This window comes from Amblyraja radiata, chromosome 19 (genome assembly GCF_010909765.2).
Source record: "Amblyraja radiata isolate CabotCenter1 chromosome 19, sAmbRad1.1.pri, whole genome shotgun sequence".
Taxonomy (NCBI): domain Eukaryota; kingdom Metazoa; phylum Chordata; class Chondrichthyes; order Rajiformes; family Rajidae; genus Amblyraja; species Amblyraja radiata.
In genome coordinates, this window is record NC_045974.1 from 24,846,534 (window position 1) to 24,866,306 (window position 19,773).

The 19,773-nt window shown below is 47.2% G+C and overlaps 1 protein-coding gene across 10 annotated transcripts in view; it reads right to left on the reverse strand.

Annotated features, from left to right (window-relative positions):
* Nucleotides 1-19,773, reverse strand: part of srgap1 (SLIT-ROBO Rho GTPase activating protein 1) — a 159,219-nt gene that overhangs the window by 14,427 nt on the left and 125,019 nt on the right. For all 10 annotated transcript variants that reach the window (XM_033038086.1, XM_033038085.1, XM_033038084.1 and 7 more), the window contains exons 15-18: nt 18,423-18,557; nt 9,260-9,365; nt 7,369-7,593; nt 4,706-4,785 (exon numbers count right to left, since the gene is read on the reverse strand). In XM_033038086.1, the coding sequence (XP_032893977.1) occupies nt 4,706-4,785; nt 7,369-7,593; nt 9,260-9,365; nt 18,423-18,557 (546 nt within the window). The remainder of the gene's footprint in view (nt 1-4,705; nt 4,786-7,368; nt 7,594-9,259; nt 9,366-18,422; nt 18,558-19,773) is intronic.

Here is a 19,773-nt window from a genome sequence, read left to right on the forward strand (position 1 = left end):
GTGAGGAAGAGAGAATGAGAGAGGTAGAGAGAGATTGAGAGCAAGGGGGAGAGACCGTGTAGGAGAGAGGGAGAGCGTGAGGGAGACTTTATTGCCACATGGACCCATGTATAGTGAAATTATTATTTTGCATGCTGTTCAGATACATTAGGCACAATCATAATGTGACCACACCAAGTCCCTACACACCAGGCACCAGGTTTTAGGTGCCATCTTGTATCCTTCAAGTCTGAAATTCCCTAATGTTAGTATTAGCTTATCAGTGTTCTCTGGCACGCTGTGTTACTCCAGCACTTTGTGTCTATTTTTATAAACCAGCACCTGCAGTTCCTTATGTCTTGGAAAGAACTGCAGATGCTTGTTTAAATCGAAGGTAGACACAAAATGCTGGAGCAACTCAGCGGGACAGGCAGCATCTCTGGAGAGAAGGAATGGGTGACGTTTCGGGTTGGGACCCTTCTTCAGACTGAGATCAGGGGAGTGGGCGGGACAGAGATCCTTATGTCTAAGCGTATTATGGATGGAACAGGTGGGAAGTGGTTATTGCAGTTTATTATCGTCATGTGTAATGAGGTACAGTGAAAAGCTGTTTTGTTGCGTGCTATCTATTTTGTTGCTATCCAATCAGCATCAAGACTATACATGATTACAATTGGGCCGTCCACACTGTACAGGTACAGGATAGAGGGAATAACGTTTAGTGCAAGATCAAGTCCAGTAAAGATAGTTTGAGGGTTTCCAATGAGGTAGATGGGAGGTCAGGTCTACTCTCTAGTGAGTGAAAGGATGGTTCAGTTGCCTGATAACAATTTGCATTTGCAACAATTGCAACGATAATGCATTTCGTTGTCTCTGTACTGTACACTGACAATGACAATTGAAATTGAATCTGAATCTGATCTGAATCTGAATAAACTGTCCCTGAATCTGGAGATGTGCGTTTTCACACTTCTTGCCTGATGGGAGAGGGAAGAAGAGGGAGTGGGCCGGGGTGAGACTGGTCCTTGATTGTGCTGGTGGCCTTGCCGAGGTAGCGTGAAGTGTAGATAGAGTTAATGGAAGGGAGATAGGTTTGTGTGATGGTCTGGGCTGAGTCCACAACTTACTGCAATTTCTTGTGGTCTTGGTTGGAGCTGTTCTGGGTCTGATGCAAACTAACTGACAGCGTGGGACTGCCCTAACCTTTCAACGACGCAATTACATGTCTGCAAATGTGTCGTCAATGGGAGGGAGGGGTAACGAACTAGGAATTCCTGCATTTAAAGCAGCTACTGTATAAAAGGCTGCCAGTTCAGCAGCAGTTTAGTTCAGAGATACATCGTGGGAACAGGCCCTTCGGCCCACTGAGGCCGTGCCCACCAGCGATCCCCATGCACCACCACTATCCTACACACATTAGGGACAATTTACAATTGTACCAAGCTAATTAACCTGCAAACCTGTACGTCTTTGGAGTGTGGGAGGAAACCAGCGCACCCGGAGAAAACCCACGCGGTCACAGGGAGAACGTACAAACTCGGTGTAGACAACACTCGTGGTCAGTATTGAACCCTTGTTGCTGACACAGTAAAGCAGGAACTCTACTGCTGTGCCACCGTGCCGCACCTTAGATGAGAGCGTGTGTGTTGCACACAATCAATGAATGCGCAGCAGATGACAAGGAGAGGCAGGGGCCATTAAGAGCAGATTGCTTTACAATCTGGCCGTCTTCCCATAGGATGGAGGCAGACCCATCCATCACCGCTCAGGGTCAGCAGAACAAATGCAGCGGCAGAGGTCACTAGGATCAATGCAGCTTTCCCTTCCACCTTCCATCAGCCTTCTGCGAGGAATCAGAATGTTGCCGACTGGCCCACTCCAGACTGCAGGAGTACGTGCTGCTGAGGGACGCACTGAAGCTCGGTGGGGGAGGACCACAGTCTAGGGTCCTTCCGCTGCTGGACATTGAGGGGCAGAGTCTGGTGGAGACGCCCCTCAAACGAGAGAAGGGATATCACCCCAGGGGCCCACATCAGTGGCAAGGGTGCCTGATTATGGGTGCTGTCTGTGCGGAGTTTGTACGTTCTTCTTGTGACCACGTGGATTTTCTCTGGGTGCTCGGTTTCTTCCCACACTCCAAATACGTACAGGTCTGTAGGTTAGTAGCCATCAGCAAATTGCCCCTAGTGTGTAGGATAATGCTGGTGTACGGGGTGATCGCTGGTCGACACGGTCTCAGTGGGCCTGTTTCCACATCTCTAAAGTCTAATGTTTTTTGTTTTTTAAAAAATATTTTTATTAGAAGCAAACATATTATGGTAAAATATAATTACATATTATAGTAAGAACTTTTCATGTATATCAATCATACATATTACATTTTCAATTGTGGATTGATTCTGCTTCTAGTTTTTTTAAAATATATAGTAAATAAGAGAGAAAGAGAGAAAAAAAAAATACAAATGTCAAAAAAGACAGAAGAGTGGAATGAATTACTAATAATACGTCATTGGAAATAAGTTCGTAAATTATAAAGTATAACTTTTCATCTAATCTAAAGTCTAATGTATAATGATGGTTTTATCAGCACTACCAAATATAACACTAATGAATGTATGTTTAGCTGTGAGAATGTCAGAAGTGTATATATTTTTTATTATTCTGAATAAAATTTATTCTTGGGGAAAAAAAAAAGTATGGGAAACAAGAACCAGAGGACATAGGTTTAAGGTGAGCGATGGAAAGATTTAATAGGAACCTGAGGGACAAAGTTTTTTTTACACAAAGGGCGGTGGGTTTATAGAACAAGCTGCCAGAGGATGTAGTTGAGGCAGGTACTATCACAATGTTTAAAATACATTTGGACTGGTACATGGATCGGACAGGTTTAGAGAGATATGATCATAATCATGAGATCACAAGTGAAGGGAGTAGAATAAGGTAATTCGGCCCATCAAGTCTACTCCGCTATTCAATCATGGCTGATCTATCACTCCCTCCTAACCCCATTCTCCTGCCTTATCCCCATAACTGGCACCTGTACTAATCAAGAATCTATCTATGACTTTGCCTCCACAGCCTTCTGTGGCACAGAATTCCACAGATTCACCACCCTCTGACTAATATGGGGCAAATACAGGCAGGTGGGACTAGTGTAGATGGGACATGTTGGTCGGCATGGGGAAGTTGGGCCGAAGGGCTTATTTCTGTACTGTATGACTAGGCATAGATAGGGTAGACAGTCAGAACCTTGTTCCTCAGGGTGGAAATATCTAACACTATAGGTTGAGAGTGGGAAAGCTTAATGGAGATTCGTGGGGCAAGTTTTTACACAGAGAGTGGTGAGGATCTGGAACACAATGAGAGAGGGGAAGAAGCTGTTCCTGAGTCTGGTGATGCGCAGTTTCAAGCTTCCTTATCTTCTGCCCAACTTGAGCAGGAGAAGAAGGAATGAATGGGGTGGGAAAGGTCTTTGATTATGTCGGAGGTTGCGTTGGAGTCTATTTAGTTCACAACACCACAGCACAACACTTCCGCATTTATATTCAGGATGTTACTTTAGACACAACCAGCACCAGGATATTAAAAAAGGTGCAAGCCGTGAGTCTTAATACTGCCTCAAGCAATTATAAATCACCATGGTGACTGCAGGATTTGTACAGTGGTTACGTTGCAGGTTTTGTAATCCGGAAACAGGCCTGTACAATCTGCAGATACCTGCTAGCATCCCAGCACTGACGCTGGGAATTTTAATTCAGCTCAAGAAATAATACTAAAGGAAAAAGCCAGTTTTGTTTTTTTTTTAAAGTGACTGAAACATCATTATTGTCACCTTTCCCTAGCTAACAATGATCTATTCTACATTTTCCTTAATCTTTGTCCCCTTTTAATCTCTTGTTTTCACACCTTACCCGTCCATATCTCTCATTTCCCACTCCCCAGGCTCTCGGTCTGAAGAAGGGTCTCGAACCGAAACATCACCCTTTCCTTCTATCCAAAGATGCCGCCTGACCCGCTGAGTTCCTTCCTACACAATGTTCATTCTTACCCAGTCCGGCCTACCTGTAGTTCCAGAGCCTCACTCCTAATCGATGAGGCTAAACACGGCACAGAAGGTGTTCATTTGGTGCTACTGACTATATGGCAGCTCCCAGACTAATCCCACCCCCCCCATCACTAATTGTCCCTGAAACCTGTTGTCCCCACACTCTCTTCAACTCCCCCTTCACATTCAACCACCAGGGCGGCGCAGTGATGCTGCGGTAGAGTTGCTGCCTCACAGCGCCACAGACCCGGGTTCAATCCTTACGGGTGCTGTCCTCACGGAGTTTGTATATTCTCCCTGTGACCATGTGGGTTTTCTCTGGGTGCTCTGATTTCCTCCCACACGGCAAAGGTTTGCCAATTAATTGGCTTCTGTAAATTGTAAATTGTGTCTAATGTGTAGCTTAAAGTTCGTGTTCTGGGTGATCGCTGGTCAGCATGGACTCAGTGGGCTGAAGGGCCTGTTTCCACACTGTATCTTTAAAGTCTAAAGTTGGAAATTGTGAAGCTGGAGGAAGGAATGTAGGTGGAAGGGTAAGAGTTGGGGAGAAATAGGTATGAGTCCAGGCGGGGCACAGGGGAGAGGGGGTAGGAGAGGGTATATAGGATAAGAAGGGGGAGAGGGAGGAGTTATGTAGTTACCTAACGCTGGAGAATTCAAAGTTCAACAAAAGACACTTACCATCTTCACTGGTGTGGGTCTCGACACATGTCTCCAGATCAACCTCCTCCAATGTCCCGTGGTCACTGTATGGACTATCACTGTGGGACAAGATGGATAATAATAGTGTTACATTTCAATACGTACCATCCTCCCTAGAGCCAGGGGGCTCCCAAAACTCCATTGCCCTGTGACCTTGCTCCTACTCCTGTGCTCGAAAATTCCTCCATTGTGTCTTAAGACCTTCTTCAGTCTGACAGTCCTGGAGAGTTGTTGCCTCACTGCGCTAGAGACCCAGGTTCAATCCTGACCTCGGGCACTGTCTGTGTGTGGAGTTTGTACGTCCTCCCTGTGGCTGCGTGGGTTTCTTCCGGGTCCTTCCATTTCCTCTCACGTCAACAAAGACGTGCGGGTTTGTAGGTCAATTGCCCTCTGTAAATAGCCCCTAGTGTGTTGTGAAGTGGGTCTGAAGTAGGGTCTCGACCCAAAACATCGTTTCTTCCTTCGCTCCTAGATGCTGTCTCACCCGCTGAGTTTCTCCAGCATTTTTGTCTACCTTCGATTTTTATAGCATCTGCAGCTCTTTCTTAAACACTTAGTGTGTTGGGAGTGGATGTGAAAGTGGGATAACATAGAACTAGTGTGAATGGGTGATTGATGGTCGGCATGGACTCGGTGGGCTGAAGGGCCTGTTTCCATGCTGTATCTCTAAACTCAAAGAGATTCCTGTCCTCGTTTTAACTCCCTCAGATTCAATTCTTTGGCATTAGCTGTCATGCCTTCAGTAAGATAATGAGAGGAATAGATAAGGTAGACCCAGTCTTTTACCCAGAGTAGGGGAAACAAGAACCAGAGGGCATAGATTTAAGGTGAGGGGGGAAAGATTTAAAAGGGCATCCTTTTAACACAAAGGGTGGTAGGTATATGGAATGAGCTGCTGGAGGAGGTCATTAAGGCAGGTACTATCACAATATTTAAAAAAAAATATATATAGAAGGGTACATGGATCATAAAGGTTTAGATGGATATGGGCCAAACGCACACAGGTGGGACTAGTGTAGTTGGGACATGTTGGTTGGTGTTGCCTCAACTACCTACTCCGGCAGCTCATTCCATACACCCAGCACGCTTTGTGTGAAAAAGTTACCTCTCAGCTTCCTATTAAATCTTTCCCCCTTCACCTTAAACCTATGCCCCTTAGTTCTCGATTTCCCGACTCTGGGCATAAGACTCTGTGCATTTACCCGACCTATTCCTCTCATGATTTTGTACACCTCTGTAAGATCACCCCTCATCCTCCTCCTGCACTTCACAGAATAAAGTCTTAGCCCGCCCAACCTCTCCTTATAGCTGAGAGGAGAGATGTTGCCTGGCCCGCTGACTTTCTCCAGCATTTTGTGCATTTACCCGACCTAATCGTCTCATGATTTAGTACACCTCTGTAAGATCACCACATCCTCCTGCACTCCGAGGAATAAAGTCCTGGCCTGCTCTGGCTGCAGAAGGACGTCAGTTGAAACGTGTGCAACTGAGACGGACGTGTTTTGACAGGCAAGGAGTACTTGGTAGTGGAAGATGGAGTTAAAATATTTTAAGATTGGTTTATTTGAGTTGGAAGAACAGACTCTGGGGACCAAGTGACCTTCTGTGTCTGCTAATTTAAAGTAAGCAAGTTGAGTAACACGCTCAAAATATTTTCTTGTGTCACAGAGCTTTATTGACATGGCTTTGAATTGGGGAGGGTATGCTCTACTTATGACAACAGACCAGACGGCAGCATTTAGCAGATGCTTTACACAACTACTGCCGCCGGGAAGCCGTCCAGGAATTGTGTGCACAGTGGAATACTCTGGGGGAAAATAGGCACAGGTTTCATTCACAGACTGGATTACTGGACTGGTATCTCCACCAAAGATAGAAACAAAAGTCCCAAAGTACTGGAGTAACTGAGCGGGTCGGGCAGCATCGCCCAAGACCATGGATAGGTGACGTGTTGGGTCGGGCCCCTTCTTCAGACTATGATAAACCAGTATCTGCATGCAGTTCCTTTTTATTCCATAGTATCTCCACCACATAGGCTGAAGGTGATCCACTAATACCTATTTGAGGGCATTTGAGGAAGACTTAAATGTTTAGGGACGATTTCTCTGTATTAAATTCCATCAACCATTCCTCAGCCCACCTGTCCAACCCGATCAAGATCCTGCTGCAATCTTTGACAACCATCTTTACTCTCTACAACACCCCCCCCCCCCCTTAGTGTAATCTGTAATGTGCTTCAAGTAAGAACTTTATTCTTCTGTTTCGGGACGTGACAATAAATCACTCTTAGTTCTAACATAGATAGGACCAGTCCTACCAGGGTGGCACGGTGGCGCCGTGGTAGAGCTACTGCCTCACAGCGCCAGAGACCCCGGTTCGATCCCGACTACAGGTGCTTGTCTGTACGGAGTTTGTACAGTGCGTTCTCCCCATGACCTGCCTGGGTTTCCTCCGGGTGCACCGGTTTCCTCCCACACTCCTACAGATTTGTAGGCTAATTGGCTTGGTATAAATGTAAATTGGCCCTAGTGGTGTGTGTAGGAGAGGGTTATTGTGCGGGGCTCGCTAGAAGGGCCTTTTCCACGCTGTATCTCTAAAACTAAAACTAAGACCACAACAGAACTAAAACAGTGCACACTCACCAATAGTCTTCACCAGACATGCACTTCTCATAGACGGGGCCATCCAGGTCCTTGGAGTCTGGGAAGATGAGCTCGTTGTGGATGATGATGGTCTTAATCAACTCGTTGACGTGGGGTTGGCAGGAGACCTGGTCCTGGTTCTCGGGGACGGGCATCAGCGTCGGGCCAAAGCAGATGGCCAGGTTGTAGGGGTCCATCATGTTCTCATCGTTGAACTGCGAGAGGCTGCCAAGGGAGCGGAGGGTGAGACGCAAAGGGTTCCGCGGTTGGAGAGGGGGGCGGTGGGGGAGGGGGGGAGGTAGAGGACACGGATTCAGGAGGAATAGGCCCACCGAGTCCATACCGACACGTTTACACCAGTAATATGTTATCCCACTTTCTCATCCCCTCCCAACACAGAGGCTAATTAGCCTACAAACCCGCGCGCGTGTGGGATGTGGGAGGAAACTGGAGCACTCAGAGGAAACCAAGGTGGTCACAGGGAAAACGTGCACACTCCACACAGACAGCACCCGAGGTCAGGATCAAACCTGGGACTCTGATGGTGTGAGGTCGCAGCTCTACCAGCTTTGAGTGCTCCGCTTTTCTCCCACATTCCAAAGCCGCGCTGGTTTGTAGGTTTATTGGCTGTAAATTGCCCCCAGTGTGATGGGAGAGGATGAGAGAGTGGGATAACGGAGAACTAGTGTGAAGGGGTGAATGATGGTCGGCATGGACTCAATGGGCCGAAGGGCCTGTTTTCATGCTTTATTTCAATCAGTCAATCATACCACTTCCCCGGAAATGTGCATTGCACTCTTTGACCTGCAGCACAGAAACAGGCCATTCAGCCCAACCTGCCCATGCGTCCAAGATGCCCCCTCTACACTAGTCCCATCGAGTTTGCTCCATATGTCTCCAGACCGTTCCTATCCATTATGCACCCATTGTGTTTTGGGTCTGACACCCCCAGTGCTTTCCTCCCCCACAGTGTATGCACCAAAAGCCAATGCAGCTCATGAGGCTCCAGGCAGCCGAGAGACATCTTGAGTGAGCACGAGTGCCAAGTTGCCATGGGGCAGAGGGTCAGCCTGAGGTGCCGCGGCCATACCCAACGTTAGGCCTGGTTCACCTCCGCAGAACCGGGAGCCCGACTAGAGAGGGAAGCTGCTGAGCCCGCCCCCTGTTCCCCCGTGGACCGGAGAGGAGGGACGGAGGGCCAGTAAGCAGACCGGCTGTGGGAGGCAGTGCAGTGCCTCGACGGTGGAGTGGGCCGCTGGAGCCCTTGGGCTCGGCTGGACTGGGCGCCGCTCCAAGAGGCCGACCACTTTAGTCCCACCATGTTTATCGTCGGGCAGCCTGTGCCTGGGGGAGTGGGTAGGTCAGAGGATGTCCTGGTTGGTTTGCTCCTGGGCCTGGCCAAGCTGGCCATTCGTGGGTCACAGTGCCAGGCACAAGAGGGCTTCGCCCGAACCGGCTGCCTGCCCCTTTTCCAGGGTTACATCCGTGCCAGGGTGGCCCTTGAGAGAGAACCAGTGGTATCCATGGGCACCACGGGGAGTGCGTGAAATACGAATACGCGGCAATATTTGTATTATGGTGGCGTGTATGTTGTTATTGATTGTTTTACACATATTGTTGTAAATAATGGAATCAAATTAGCTTTGATTTTAAAATTGGGCCGAATACGTGGACCGGACACGGCCTGCAGCGGCACGGTACGGCAAAGCGCTCAACAATAACTGGGTCTTGTGTATACTGTCTCAGTGTACCACTGCTATACACTTGTATTGTATCTGAGATGCTTATCTAAGATGTATCTAAGTGCTTGTGTTTAGTGGCACCGGTACTGAACCGTGTACACAAATGACTTCTAAAGTACCATTCAACCACTGGGGGTGGGGTAACTCACTGATTCAGAAAGGAGAAGAGGTATCTCATCACCACTATGACGGAGTGCGGCAGCGTGAGCAGGTTCTTGCGGAGTTGGAGAGCTCTCTCATACAGATTCTCAATTCCTGCAAGACAAGACAAGACAAGAGGGAGTTAAAATCGCCGGGGTTGGCTCAGAGGCGCGGCAGGTAGAGCTGCTGTCTCATTGCGCCAGAGATCCTGGTTCGATCCTGACATCAGTCTGAAGAAGGGTCGCAACCCAAAACGTCACCCATTCCTTCTCTCCAGAGATGCTGCCTGTCTGAGTTACTCCAGCTTTCTGTGTCTATCTTCGACCCTGACTTCAGCTGCTGTCTGTGTGCGGAGTTTGCACGTTCTCCCGACACACCAGGGAGCAATTTACAGAGGACCAATTAACCTACAAACCTGCACGTCTTTGGGATATGGGAGGAAACTGGAGCACCCAGAGGAAACCCACTGCTCCAGTTTCCTCCCACATCCCGAAGACGTGCAGTTTCGTAGGTTAATTGGTCCTCTGTAAATTGCTCCCTAGTGTGTAGGGAGTGGATGAGAAAGTGGGATAACATAGAACTAGTGTGTGGGTGATCAATGGTCGGCGTGGATTCAATGGGACGAAGGCCATGTTTCCAAGCTGTGTCTATCAATCATTCAATTTGGTTGAAACAAGTAACTGCAGATGCTGGTTTACACGAAAGGACACAAAGTGCTGGAGTAACTCAGTAGGTCAGGCTCTGGAGAACACGGATCGGTGATGTTTCTGGTCAGGACTGACTCAGTTTGGTGATCTGTATTTTTTAATTGATTGAATATTAAAAGTTAAAATAAAAAATAAAGTCATGTCGGTAAGTTTATGTAAAATACTCCTCCTTCCTGTCGACTTGTATGTGTTCAACGCTATTTGAAAGCCTCCTTTTGTAGAAGACCATATTTTTCTACGTGGAAAAAAATCTATTAAAGGAAATATTTATTTAATGTTGATCTGTTTTCCTTTCCATCAGTTTTTATTTAGACCTGTCGTACGTGGCGTATTGAACTCAATTAACCGAGGAGAGAAGGTGTTAGTCCAGAGAACATAAATCAGTGCAATTTTTTTGCCTTAATATGATTTTTAAAAATTTATTTGCAGGAAGCAGACGTCATTTCAGTACCCACCCTGGGAAATGGCTGTGGTGAGTCTCAAAATCACATGTATGTTAGATTAGCTGTACTGCAGTCTACAGCTTTAGCATTCACTATTGCCGATAATAACCGTTTCCAAAACAAGGTCATTCGGCCCATTGGTTCTGTGCCAGCCCCAAGTAGAGACTTTAGACTTTAGACTGTAATGGGGTGATGGCTGGTCGACGTGGACTTGGTGGGCTGATGAAGGGCCTGTTTCTGCCCTGTATCTCTAAAGTCTAAACTTACATCATGGAAACAGGCTCTTCGGCTCACCAAGTCCACGCCAGCCAGCGATCACCGCGTAAACTAGCACTATCCTACACACTAGGAATAATTAACATTTTTTACCAAAGTGGGAGGAAACCGGAGCGCCCAGAGAAAACCCACGTGGTCAAATGGAGAAGGTACAAAATCTGTACAGACAGCACCCTTAATCAGGATCGAACCCGGGTCTCTAGCGCTGTAAGGCAGCAAATCCACCGCTGCGCCACTGTGCTGCCCAAACTACACACTATCCAACCTGTAACGCCACGTATCCATGTTCTCCAGAGATGTTGCCTGACCCGCTTTGTTTTCTAACAAGGAACTTTTATTCAAATAATCACCGTTACAAATGACAAGAAAGATCAGAAATGCCCAGCAGTTTGCAAACATCAAATTACAATGTTATCATCTTTATCCACGATTCACTTGACCTCTCCCCCCGCGGTGACCAGCGTTTACGGAAGGCCAACAGTGTCCCCATAGGCACCGTGTGTTCCTCTCCAGGGCCACACCGACAAGGACTGCCTGGTCTGCTGGGTTACTCCAGCACTTTGTGCCTTTCTCATTGTAAACTAGCCTCTGCATTCCTCGGACACTCCTACACTTTGTGCTCCACTCAAGATCCCAGCCTCGGCAGTACCTTGTAAGTTGCAACTATTGCCAAACTCCGTATATTTTAAATAAAATGATTACAGAGAGGAAATAATTGAAATATAGTCAGTTTCCAGGGGATTTGATATGGAAAAACACATTAGGGTAAACTGAGAAAGTACAGCTCACTGTTTCAAACCCATTGCTGGCTCTAGGCTCTTCTCTGAGTTTCTATAAGGGACTGCATTCAGAAAGGTCCTTTCTGTAAAATCAGTTTCAAACAAGGCTGATATAAAATGAATGGCAGGATCATGTTGCAAGCAGCATAGAGGGTACTGAGCTTGTATTCTGCTCAGCCACTGTAAATATTTAGATGGTATGAATTGGGCTTTCCATGTGTCTTCTGTCGCCAATTGCTATCCCAGCTCCACGACACAAGGTTGGGATTCTATTTCTGCGTCGTCACGTGCTAGAACGATGGCGCTCGACAGACACGCCACTCACAGCGGCACGAATGAAGGGAAGGAAAAATATTAAACTTTGGGGTATTCCTTACCGCAATGGGATGCCCCGAAGTGCTGCACAGCAGTCATGTACCTTCAACGTGTGGCCACTGTTACAATGTACAACACCACAACGTAGATTAGAGATACAGCACGGAAACAGGCCCTTCGGCCCACCAAGTCCGTGCCGACCGCTGATCACCCCGTACAGCAGCACTATCCTTCACACTAGGGACAATTTACAGAAGCCAATTAACCTACAAACCTGCACAATCTGGAGTGTGGGAGGAAACCGGAGCACCCGGAGGAAACCCACACGATCACGGGGAGAAAATGCAAACTCCGTACAGACAACACCCGCAGTCAGGATCAAACCCGGGTCTCTGGCGTTGTAAGGCAGCAACTCTAACGCTGCGTCACCCTAAACATTTGGGAGATAGATTGCATGCTAGATATCATCTCGATGAAGCACATCCACGGCCATTCGCAAATTACGAGTGATGTGGAACTTATTTACACTGCAATATCAATATGGTGGCAAGGTGGCGCTGCGGGTAGAGCTGCTGCCTCACAGGGCTGGAGTCCTGGGTTGGATCCTGACCTCGGATGCTGTCTGTGTGGAGTTTGCATGCTTTCCCTGTGACTGCGTGGGGTTTCCTCCGGGTGTGGGTTAATTGGTCTCTGTAAATTGCCCCTGGCAGTAGGGAGTGGATGTGAAAGTGCGGTCAATAGAACTAGTATGAACGGGTGACGGGTGGTCAGCGCGGACTCGGTTGGCCAAAGGGCCATTTTCCGTGCTGTATCTTTCCTTTCCAATCGAATTCAATCCAATCAAATGTAATCATTGAATGTTTCCCCGGGAGGATTTGGAGGGAGAGAGATTCCCCTGCCCTGATCATGGAAACTTTCATGTCCAATGTTGTGTTGGATAAATCACCAGATTCAGATAATGGTTTGATTCACTCAGTCCTTACACTACATCCACCTAGGAAGGTAGAAGTGGCTTCAGTTCAACATCTTATTTATGAGCATGTTTCCAGGACTCTAGGGCCTGAGCAATAGCGAGCCGGTGAAGAAATTACTGTGCTGCAGGGAGAGGTTGGGTAGGCTATGGCATTATTCCTTGGAGCGCAGGAGGATGAGGAGAGGTGTATAAGATCATAAGAGGAATAGATAGGGTAAATGCACAGTCTTTTACCCAGAGTAGGGGAATCAAGAACCAGAGGACAAAGGTTGATGATGAGAGAGGAAACATTTAATTGGAACCTGAGGAGCACTTTTCACTCAGAGGGTGAAGGGTATATAGAATGAACTGCTAGAGGAGGTAGTTGAGGCAGGTACTATAACATAATTTAAAAGACATTTAGACAGGTATATGGATAGGAAAGGTTTCGAAGGATATGGGCCAAACATGGGCTAATGGGCTTTGACTTTTTTTGTACTTTAGAGATATAGCGTTTTGTACTTTTTTTGTACTTTAGAGATATCGCGTGAAAAGAGGTCCTTCTGCGCCGATCAGCGATCACACCGCACACTAACATTATCCTTCACACTAGGGACAATTTTTATAACTTACCAAAGCCAATTAACCTACAAACCCATATATCTTTGGAGTGTGGGAGGAACCCGGAGCACCCGGAAAAAACTGACGGGGTCACAGGGAGAACATGCAAACTCCGTACAGACAGCAACCATAGTCAGGATCGAAACCTGGTCTCTGGCGCTGTGAGGCAGCAACTCTACTGCTGGACCACTGTGCCGCCCCAAGTTGGGGGACCCTGGTGGGCACGGACAAGGGCTTGTTTCTGTGCTCTATGAATCTATTATCTCATCCGGAAGACAGAATCGCTTTACGCCTGAGCAAAAACAAGGGGGGGGGGGGGGGTGGAAGGGAAAAGGAAGTGGACTGTGCTTTAAAGACAACAATCTTCACTGTGTACATTCTACACACAGCGGGTATCCCACACAGCAGTCAGCGGTGAATCTGTGGAATTCTTACTTGGAACCTCCTCAAGTTTTGCTGTGCTTGGAACAAAAATATTTGCAGAGGGGAATTAGTGAACTGTAAAAGCATTACCAGGACGGAGAGCCTCGGTGCTTGGCTGCTCCACCTGAAGCAACGAAAGGAAACTGGACGTGATGGTAAATATGAGAGGGGGAAGAATTTTATAAGCTTGTTGAACCCATTGAACTTGACAAAGTATTTAAGAAAACGCTCTTGTAAACGTCTCCTGCTAGGGAACCGAAGAATTCCAAGCCGTGACTCGGGAACGTTGGATGGGAGCACAGCACACTGGTTGTACATGTGCGTGAGATCTTGTCTTTGTGTGGTTAATTGGGGCATTCAAGGAAAACACAGCTGCCCTATACAATTTCTGCCTTTTATGAATAGCGGAGCAACTATTTATATAAGCCCACAACTGTTACTTACAAGAGAGCTCTCTGGACATTACATAAAGCAGCAATTGTCACTTAAAGTGTTGGCAGCGTCCCATCATTATAAATGCAATGATTAGTGATGAATAGCAGGCTATGGGAAATATTTTGCAGTTGCTTCATCGTCATTGGGTTAATGCCTAGAACTCGCTCCATGGTAGCGATGTGGGGACACATTCACCTGAAAACCAGAAAACGCAGGAGCAGAATGAGGCCATTCGGCCCATTGAGCCATTCAATGACCTCTCCCCCCGGTCTATTTTTCCCTCTCAACCCCATTCTCCTACCTTCTCCCCATAACCTTTGACACCCTTACTAATCAAGAACCTAGCAAATCTCCACTTAGAAAATACCCAATGACTTGACCTCCACAGGCATCTGTGGCAATGAATTCCACAGATTCACCACTCTCTGACCAAAGAAATTCTTCCTTGTCTCCTTCCTAAAGGAACATCCTTTTATTCTGAGGCTATGACCTCTGGTCCTAGGCTCTCCCACTAGTTGAAACATCCTCTCCACATCCACTCTATCCAGGCCTCTTTATTATTGTCCAAAACTCCAGCAAGTGCAGGCCCTTAGTCATCAATGCTCCTTTTAGTTTAGTTTAGAGCTACTGCGCAGAAACAGGCCCTACGACCCACTGACTCCTGGCCAAGTGCACCAGCACTATCCCACACACTAGGGACAATCTATAATTTAAAGAAGCCAATTAACCTACAAACCTGCACGTCTTTGGAGTGTGGGAGGAAACCGGTGCACCCGGAAAAAACCCACGCGCCGCAGTAACAGGGAGGACGTGCAAACTCCGTACAGGCAGCATTCAAGGTCAGGATCAAACTTGGGTCTCTGGTGCTATAAGGCAGCAACTCTACCGCTGCGCCACTGTGCCATCCCTCTGTCCCACTTATGGAAACATCTGCCCTATCGAGCCTCATTTGGATTTCATACGCTCGCTCTTAAACTCCAAGGAATACAAAGCTAAATCCTATGGCTTCCCTGGAAAGGTTTTCTCCAGGTGCTCCAGTTTCCTCCCACTTCCCAAAGATTTGCAAGGCTGCAGGTTAATGGGCCTGTGTAAATTGTAGGGAGTGGATGCGTAAGAGGGTTAACATAGAGCGAGTATGAGCAGGTGACAATGGTAGGTGTGGACTCGGTGGGCCAAAGGGCTTGTTTCCATGCTGTGTCATTCAATTATGATACGACACGATAGAACTTTATTTATCCTCGGAGGGAAATTGATCTGCCCAGTCAATTCAATTCAAGTGCGTAGTATAAAACTAGTATATGGGTGATCACAGGTCAGCATGGACACGGTGGGCTGAATGGCTTGTTTCCACAGTGTATCTTTCAACCAATCAACCATAACCTTCTCTATCCTACTGAGAACAAAGATACATGGGTCCCTCCACATAACCTGAGCCTCCCTCTGCAGAGAGAAAGTATCTGGTGAAGAAATATCTCACAGTGCCGCTCACCGTCATAAAGAAACTTTATGGTTACTCACTATTGATTTTTGACTTAAGTTGTCAAACCATGATGTGGAATTATGGAGAGATTAACCAAGCCAGGGTTGCTTTCTTTCATACAAAGGAGATTTAACTGAAGCGTTTAAACTTGAGTTACTTCATAGTGTCATGGAGTGTAGTGTGTGGAAACAGGCCCATCGGCCCAACTTGCCCACACTGACCAACATGCCCTATCTACACTAGCCCCACCTGCCTGTGTTTGGTCCATATCCCCCTAAACCTATCCTATCCAAATGTCTCTTAAACGCTGTGATTGTGGCGGCTCCCAAGGGTCGTGCCACCATAGTGTCGAACCCCTCGGAACAGAATAAAAAGTGCCTCTCAAATCACGACTTTGTGCTTCATTCCGAGACCCACGCACTACATGACAGTACTTGCCTCAACTACCTCCTCTGGCAGCTTGTTCCATACACCCACCACCTTTGTGTGATAAAGTTATCCTGCAGGTTCCTATTAAATCTTCCCCCCCCCCCCCACCTCACCTTAAACTTATGTCCTCTGCATCTCAATTCCCGTACTCTGGGCATTTGCCTGATCTATTCTTCTCATGATTCTATACACCTCTATAAGATCACCCCTCATTCTCCTGTGCTCCAAGGAATAGAGTCCTAGCCTGCTCAACAGGCCTAAGGTCCTGGCAACATCCCCGTAAGTCTGCACGCTATCCAGCTTGACAACATCATTCCGTTAACATGGTGACCAAAACAAAGTTGTATTGCAAAGTGGCAAATCCACTATGAAGAAGATGGTGAAACCATAACAGCATGTAAAAGACACTTGGACAGGAGCATGGTAGGAAAGGTCTCGAAGGATATGGGCCAAATGCAAGCAAATGGCACCAGCACACATGAGGCATCTTGGTTAGTATGGACGAGTTGGGCCAAATGGTAGACACAAAGTGCTGAAGTAACTTGGTGGATCGGCAAGCATCTTTGGAGAAAAAGGATGAGTCGGGTCCCTTCTGCAGTCTGAAAGAAGAGGGGGGGGGGGGGGGGGGGGCTGAAGAGCTGAAGGCGAGAATAGACTAGGACCATTCAGGATCAGCCACAGATTAACTCAGGCAGGGTGGTGCCTGGTAGGTCCATTGTGGGCCGGGGAAGGTGTCATCTCAAGAGAAACAATGTGGAGAAACGTGGAACTGGTAAAACAACTAGGGTGGTGGAAGGGGGCAAGGAGGGGGGATGAGAGCAAAGTGCAAGATGAAGTTAGTTAAAATTGGAGAATTCAATGTTGATACCGCTGGGATGTAGCCAATGTTTCAGTGCTACAATACTCAATGACAGGAGAAGGCCAAAGTGTTCTACCAAAGTTCATCATAATATGAATAGCAATTTTAAAATCTCCTCTTCACTGTCTCATCTTACTGAGCAGTAGATGTGGGCCCTTTCCACATAACTAGTCTCCAACCATCAATGAGCAGAGTCGTCTCCTTGCGTGCTGTAACTTTCCACAATCTATAAATAATGGTGACCACATTTCCAAAATAGAGCACCGCCTGTAAAGTGCTCCTTGGGCAGATCCTGAAGACATGACCAACTCTGTGGAAGGAAAGTTTCTTCAAATTTAAAAACTTTTTTTTCCCCCTCTCTCTGCATTTCATGAGATTTGTGCAGGGCACAGTGGCGCAGGTAGAGTTGCTGCCTCACAGCTCCAGCGACCCGAGTTCAATCCTGATTACGGGTGCTGTCTGTATGGAGTTTGCACATTCTCCTTGACCACGTGGGTTCCCTCGCACTTCAAAGACTTGTAGGTTTGTAGGTTATTTGGCTTCACAAAAAATTGTAAATTGGCCCACGTGTGCAGGATAGTGCTAGTGTACGGGGTGATCGCTGGTCAGCGTGGGCTCGGTGGGCTGAAGGGCCTGTTTCCGCTTGGTATCTTTAAAGTCTAAGGTTTAATGTCACTAACTTTGTCACAGAACGGCCTGCGTGAAACCATTGAACAAATTTCTCATTCTCTTTGAGAAAAAAAAAGCTCAGAATATTTAATGACCACAAGTGATAGGAGGAGAAATAGGCCATTCGGCCCATCAAGTCTACTCCGCCATTCAATCATGACTGATCTATCTTTCCCTTCTAGCCCCATTCTCCTGCCTTCTCCCCATAATAATAATAATAATAATAATGGATGGGATTTATATAGTGCCTTTCTAATACTCAAGGCGCTTTACATCGCATTATTCATTCACTCCTCAGTCACACTCGGTGGTGGTAAGCTACTTCTGTAGCCACAGCTGCCCTGGGGCAGACTGACGGAAGCGTGGCTGCCAATCTGCGCCTACGGCCCCTCCGACCACCACCAATCACTCACACACATTCACACACAGGCAAAGGTGGGTGAAGTGTCTTGCCCAAGGACACAACGACAGTATGCACTCCAAGCGGGATTCGAACCGGCTACCTTCCGGTTGCCAGCCGAACACTTAGCCCATTGTGCCATCTGTAGTCCCATAACCTCTGTCACCCGTACTAATCATGTATCTATCTATCTCTGCCTTAAATATATCCACTGACCCGCCCTCCGCAGTCTTCTGTGGCAAAGAATTCCACAAGATTCACCATCCTTAGATATTTAAGATATTTATTACAGATATTTAAGCAAGACTTATTAAGTAGAGAAAAAATATCTGAGGCCGTTCTTTGAGGGCGAAGGAGATTAAAGATACTGTGCAGGTACTTACGGACATTAGGGAGGAGTTCATTAAAACGTTCCTTAGGAAATAGTGGGTTCTCCAGTCCTCTGAAATACAGCTTCAGAACTCCTGCCACTGAGTTGATATCGTGGTTGTCCTGCCCATCTGTCAGAGGGTCCTCACCTATCGCAAAACAAACAGTACAGGCACAATAAACGTGGATGCAATCCAAACCGTGGTTGGGAGTTGTTCAACGTTGAAGGGAGATTTTTTCAACCACCACAATTACTCTGCTTCAGGGCGGCCCAGCTGGTTATGGGGAGAAAGCAGGAGAATGGGGTTGAGAGGGAAAGATAGATCATCCGTGATTGAATGGCAGGGGTAGGCTCGATGGGCTGAATGGCCTAATTCTGCTCCAATAACATGAACTTACGGTAGAGCTGCTGCCTCACAGCGCCAGAGACGCGATTTGTTCCTGACCTCGGGCGCAGTCTCTGTGGAGTTTGCATGTTCTCCTTGTGGGTTTTCTCTGGGTGCTCCAGTTTCCTCCCACAACCCAAAGACATGCAGGTTTGTAGGTTAATTTGTTTCTATAAATTGTGCCTGGTGTGTAGGCCAGAAATAGTATATAGCTGATCGTTGGTCAGTGTGGACTTGGTGGGCTGAATGGCCTTTTTCCACACTTTATCTCTAAATTAAACTAAACTAAACTAAAATCCCTTACTTAGTTATAGCGGACAATCAGTAATAAAGGACACAACTCCCCATCCTACTCCAGCGTCTATGGAGAATCTTTCATGTCTCCTGACCTGCAGAGTTACTCCAGTACTTTGTGTCTTTTCCCCCCACCTATCCCTTGCTTTGTCCCACTCCCACCTCTTTTCCAACTTTCTCCCCCCCACCCCCACTGCAATCAGCCTGAAGAAAGATCCCGACCCGAAACATCATCGCTCCATTCCATCCACAGATGCTGCCTGACCAGGAGTTACTCCAGCACTTAGTGTCTTTTCCCCCCCCACCAATCACTTCCAGGCTTTGTACTGCTCCCACCTTTTTCCCAGCTTCCCCCTCCCCCTCCCCCCTCCCCCCACATCCCGACCTGAAACATCGTCTTTCAATACCATCCACAGGTGCTGCCTAACCCGCTGAGTTGCCCCAACACTTTGTGTTTAATGCATTAGTTAGATTTAGCAAGGAGCAGGTGGGAATCCGAAGAGCAGGGGTGTGAATTTAGGTTAAAATGGCCAAGCCTTTCTCTTGTTTAAAAACATATTTCTACTGAGCCAGTGTGCAATGACTGAGGCCCAGCCCCGCCACCCAGAATGAGTGATGCTTCACTGACAACGACTAGCATTTCCCCAACAAGTGACAAACGTGCGGCCTCGCGATCTCCAGCAGC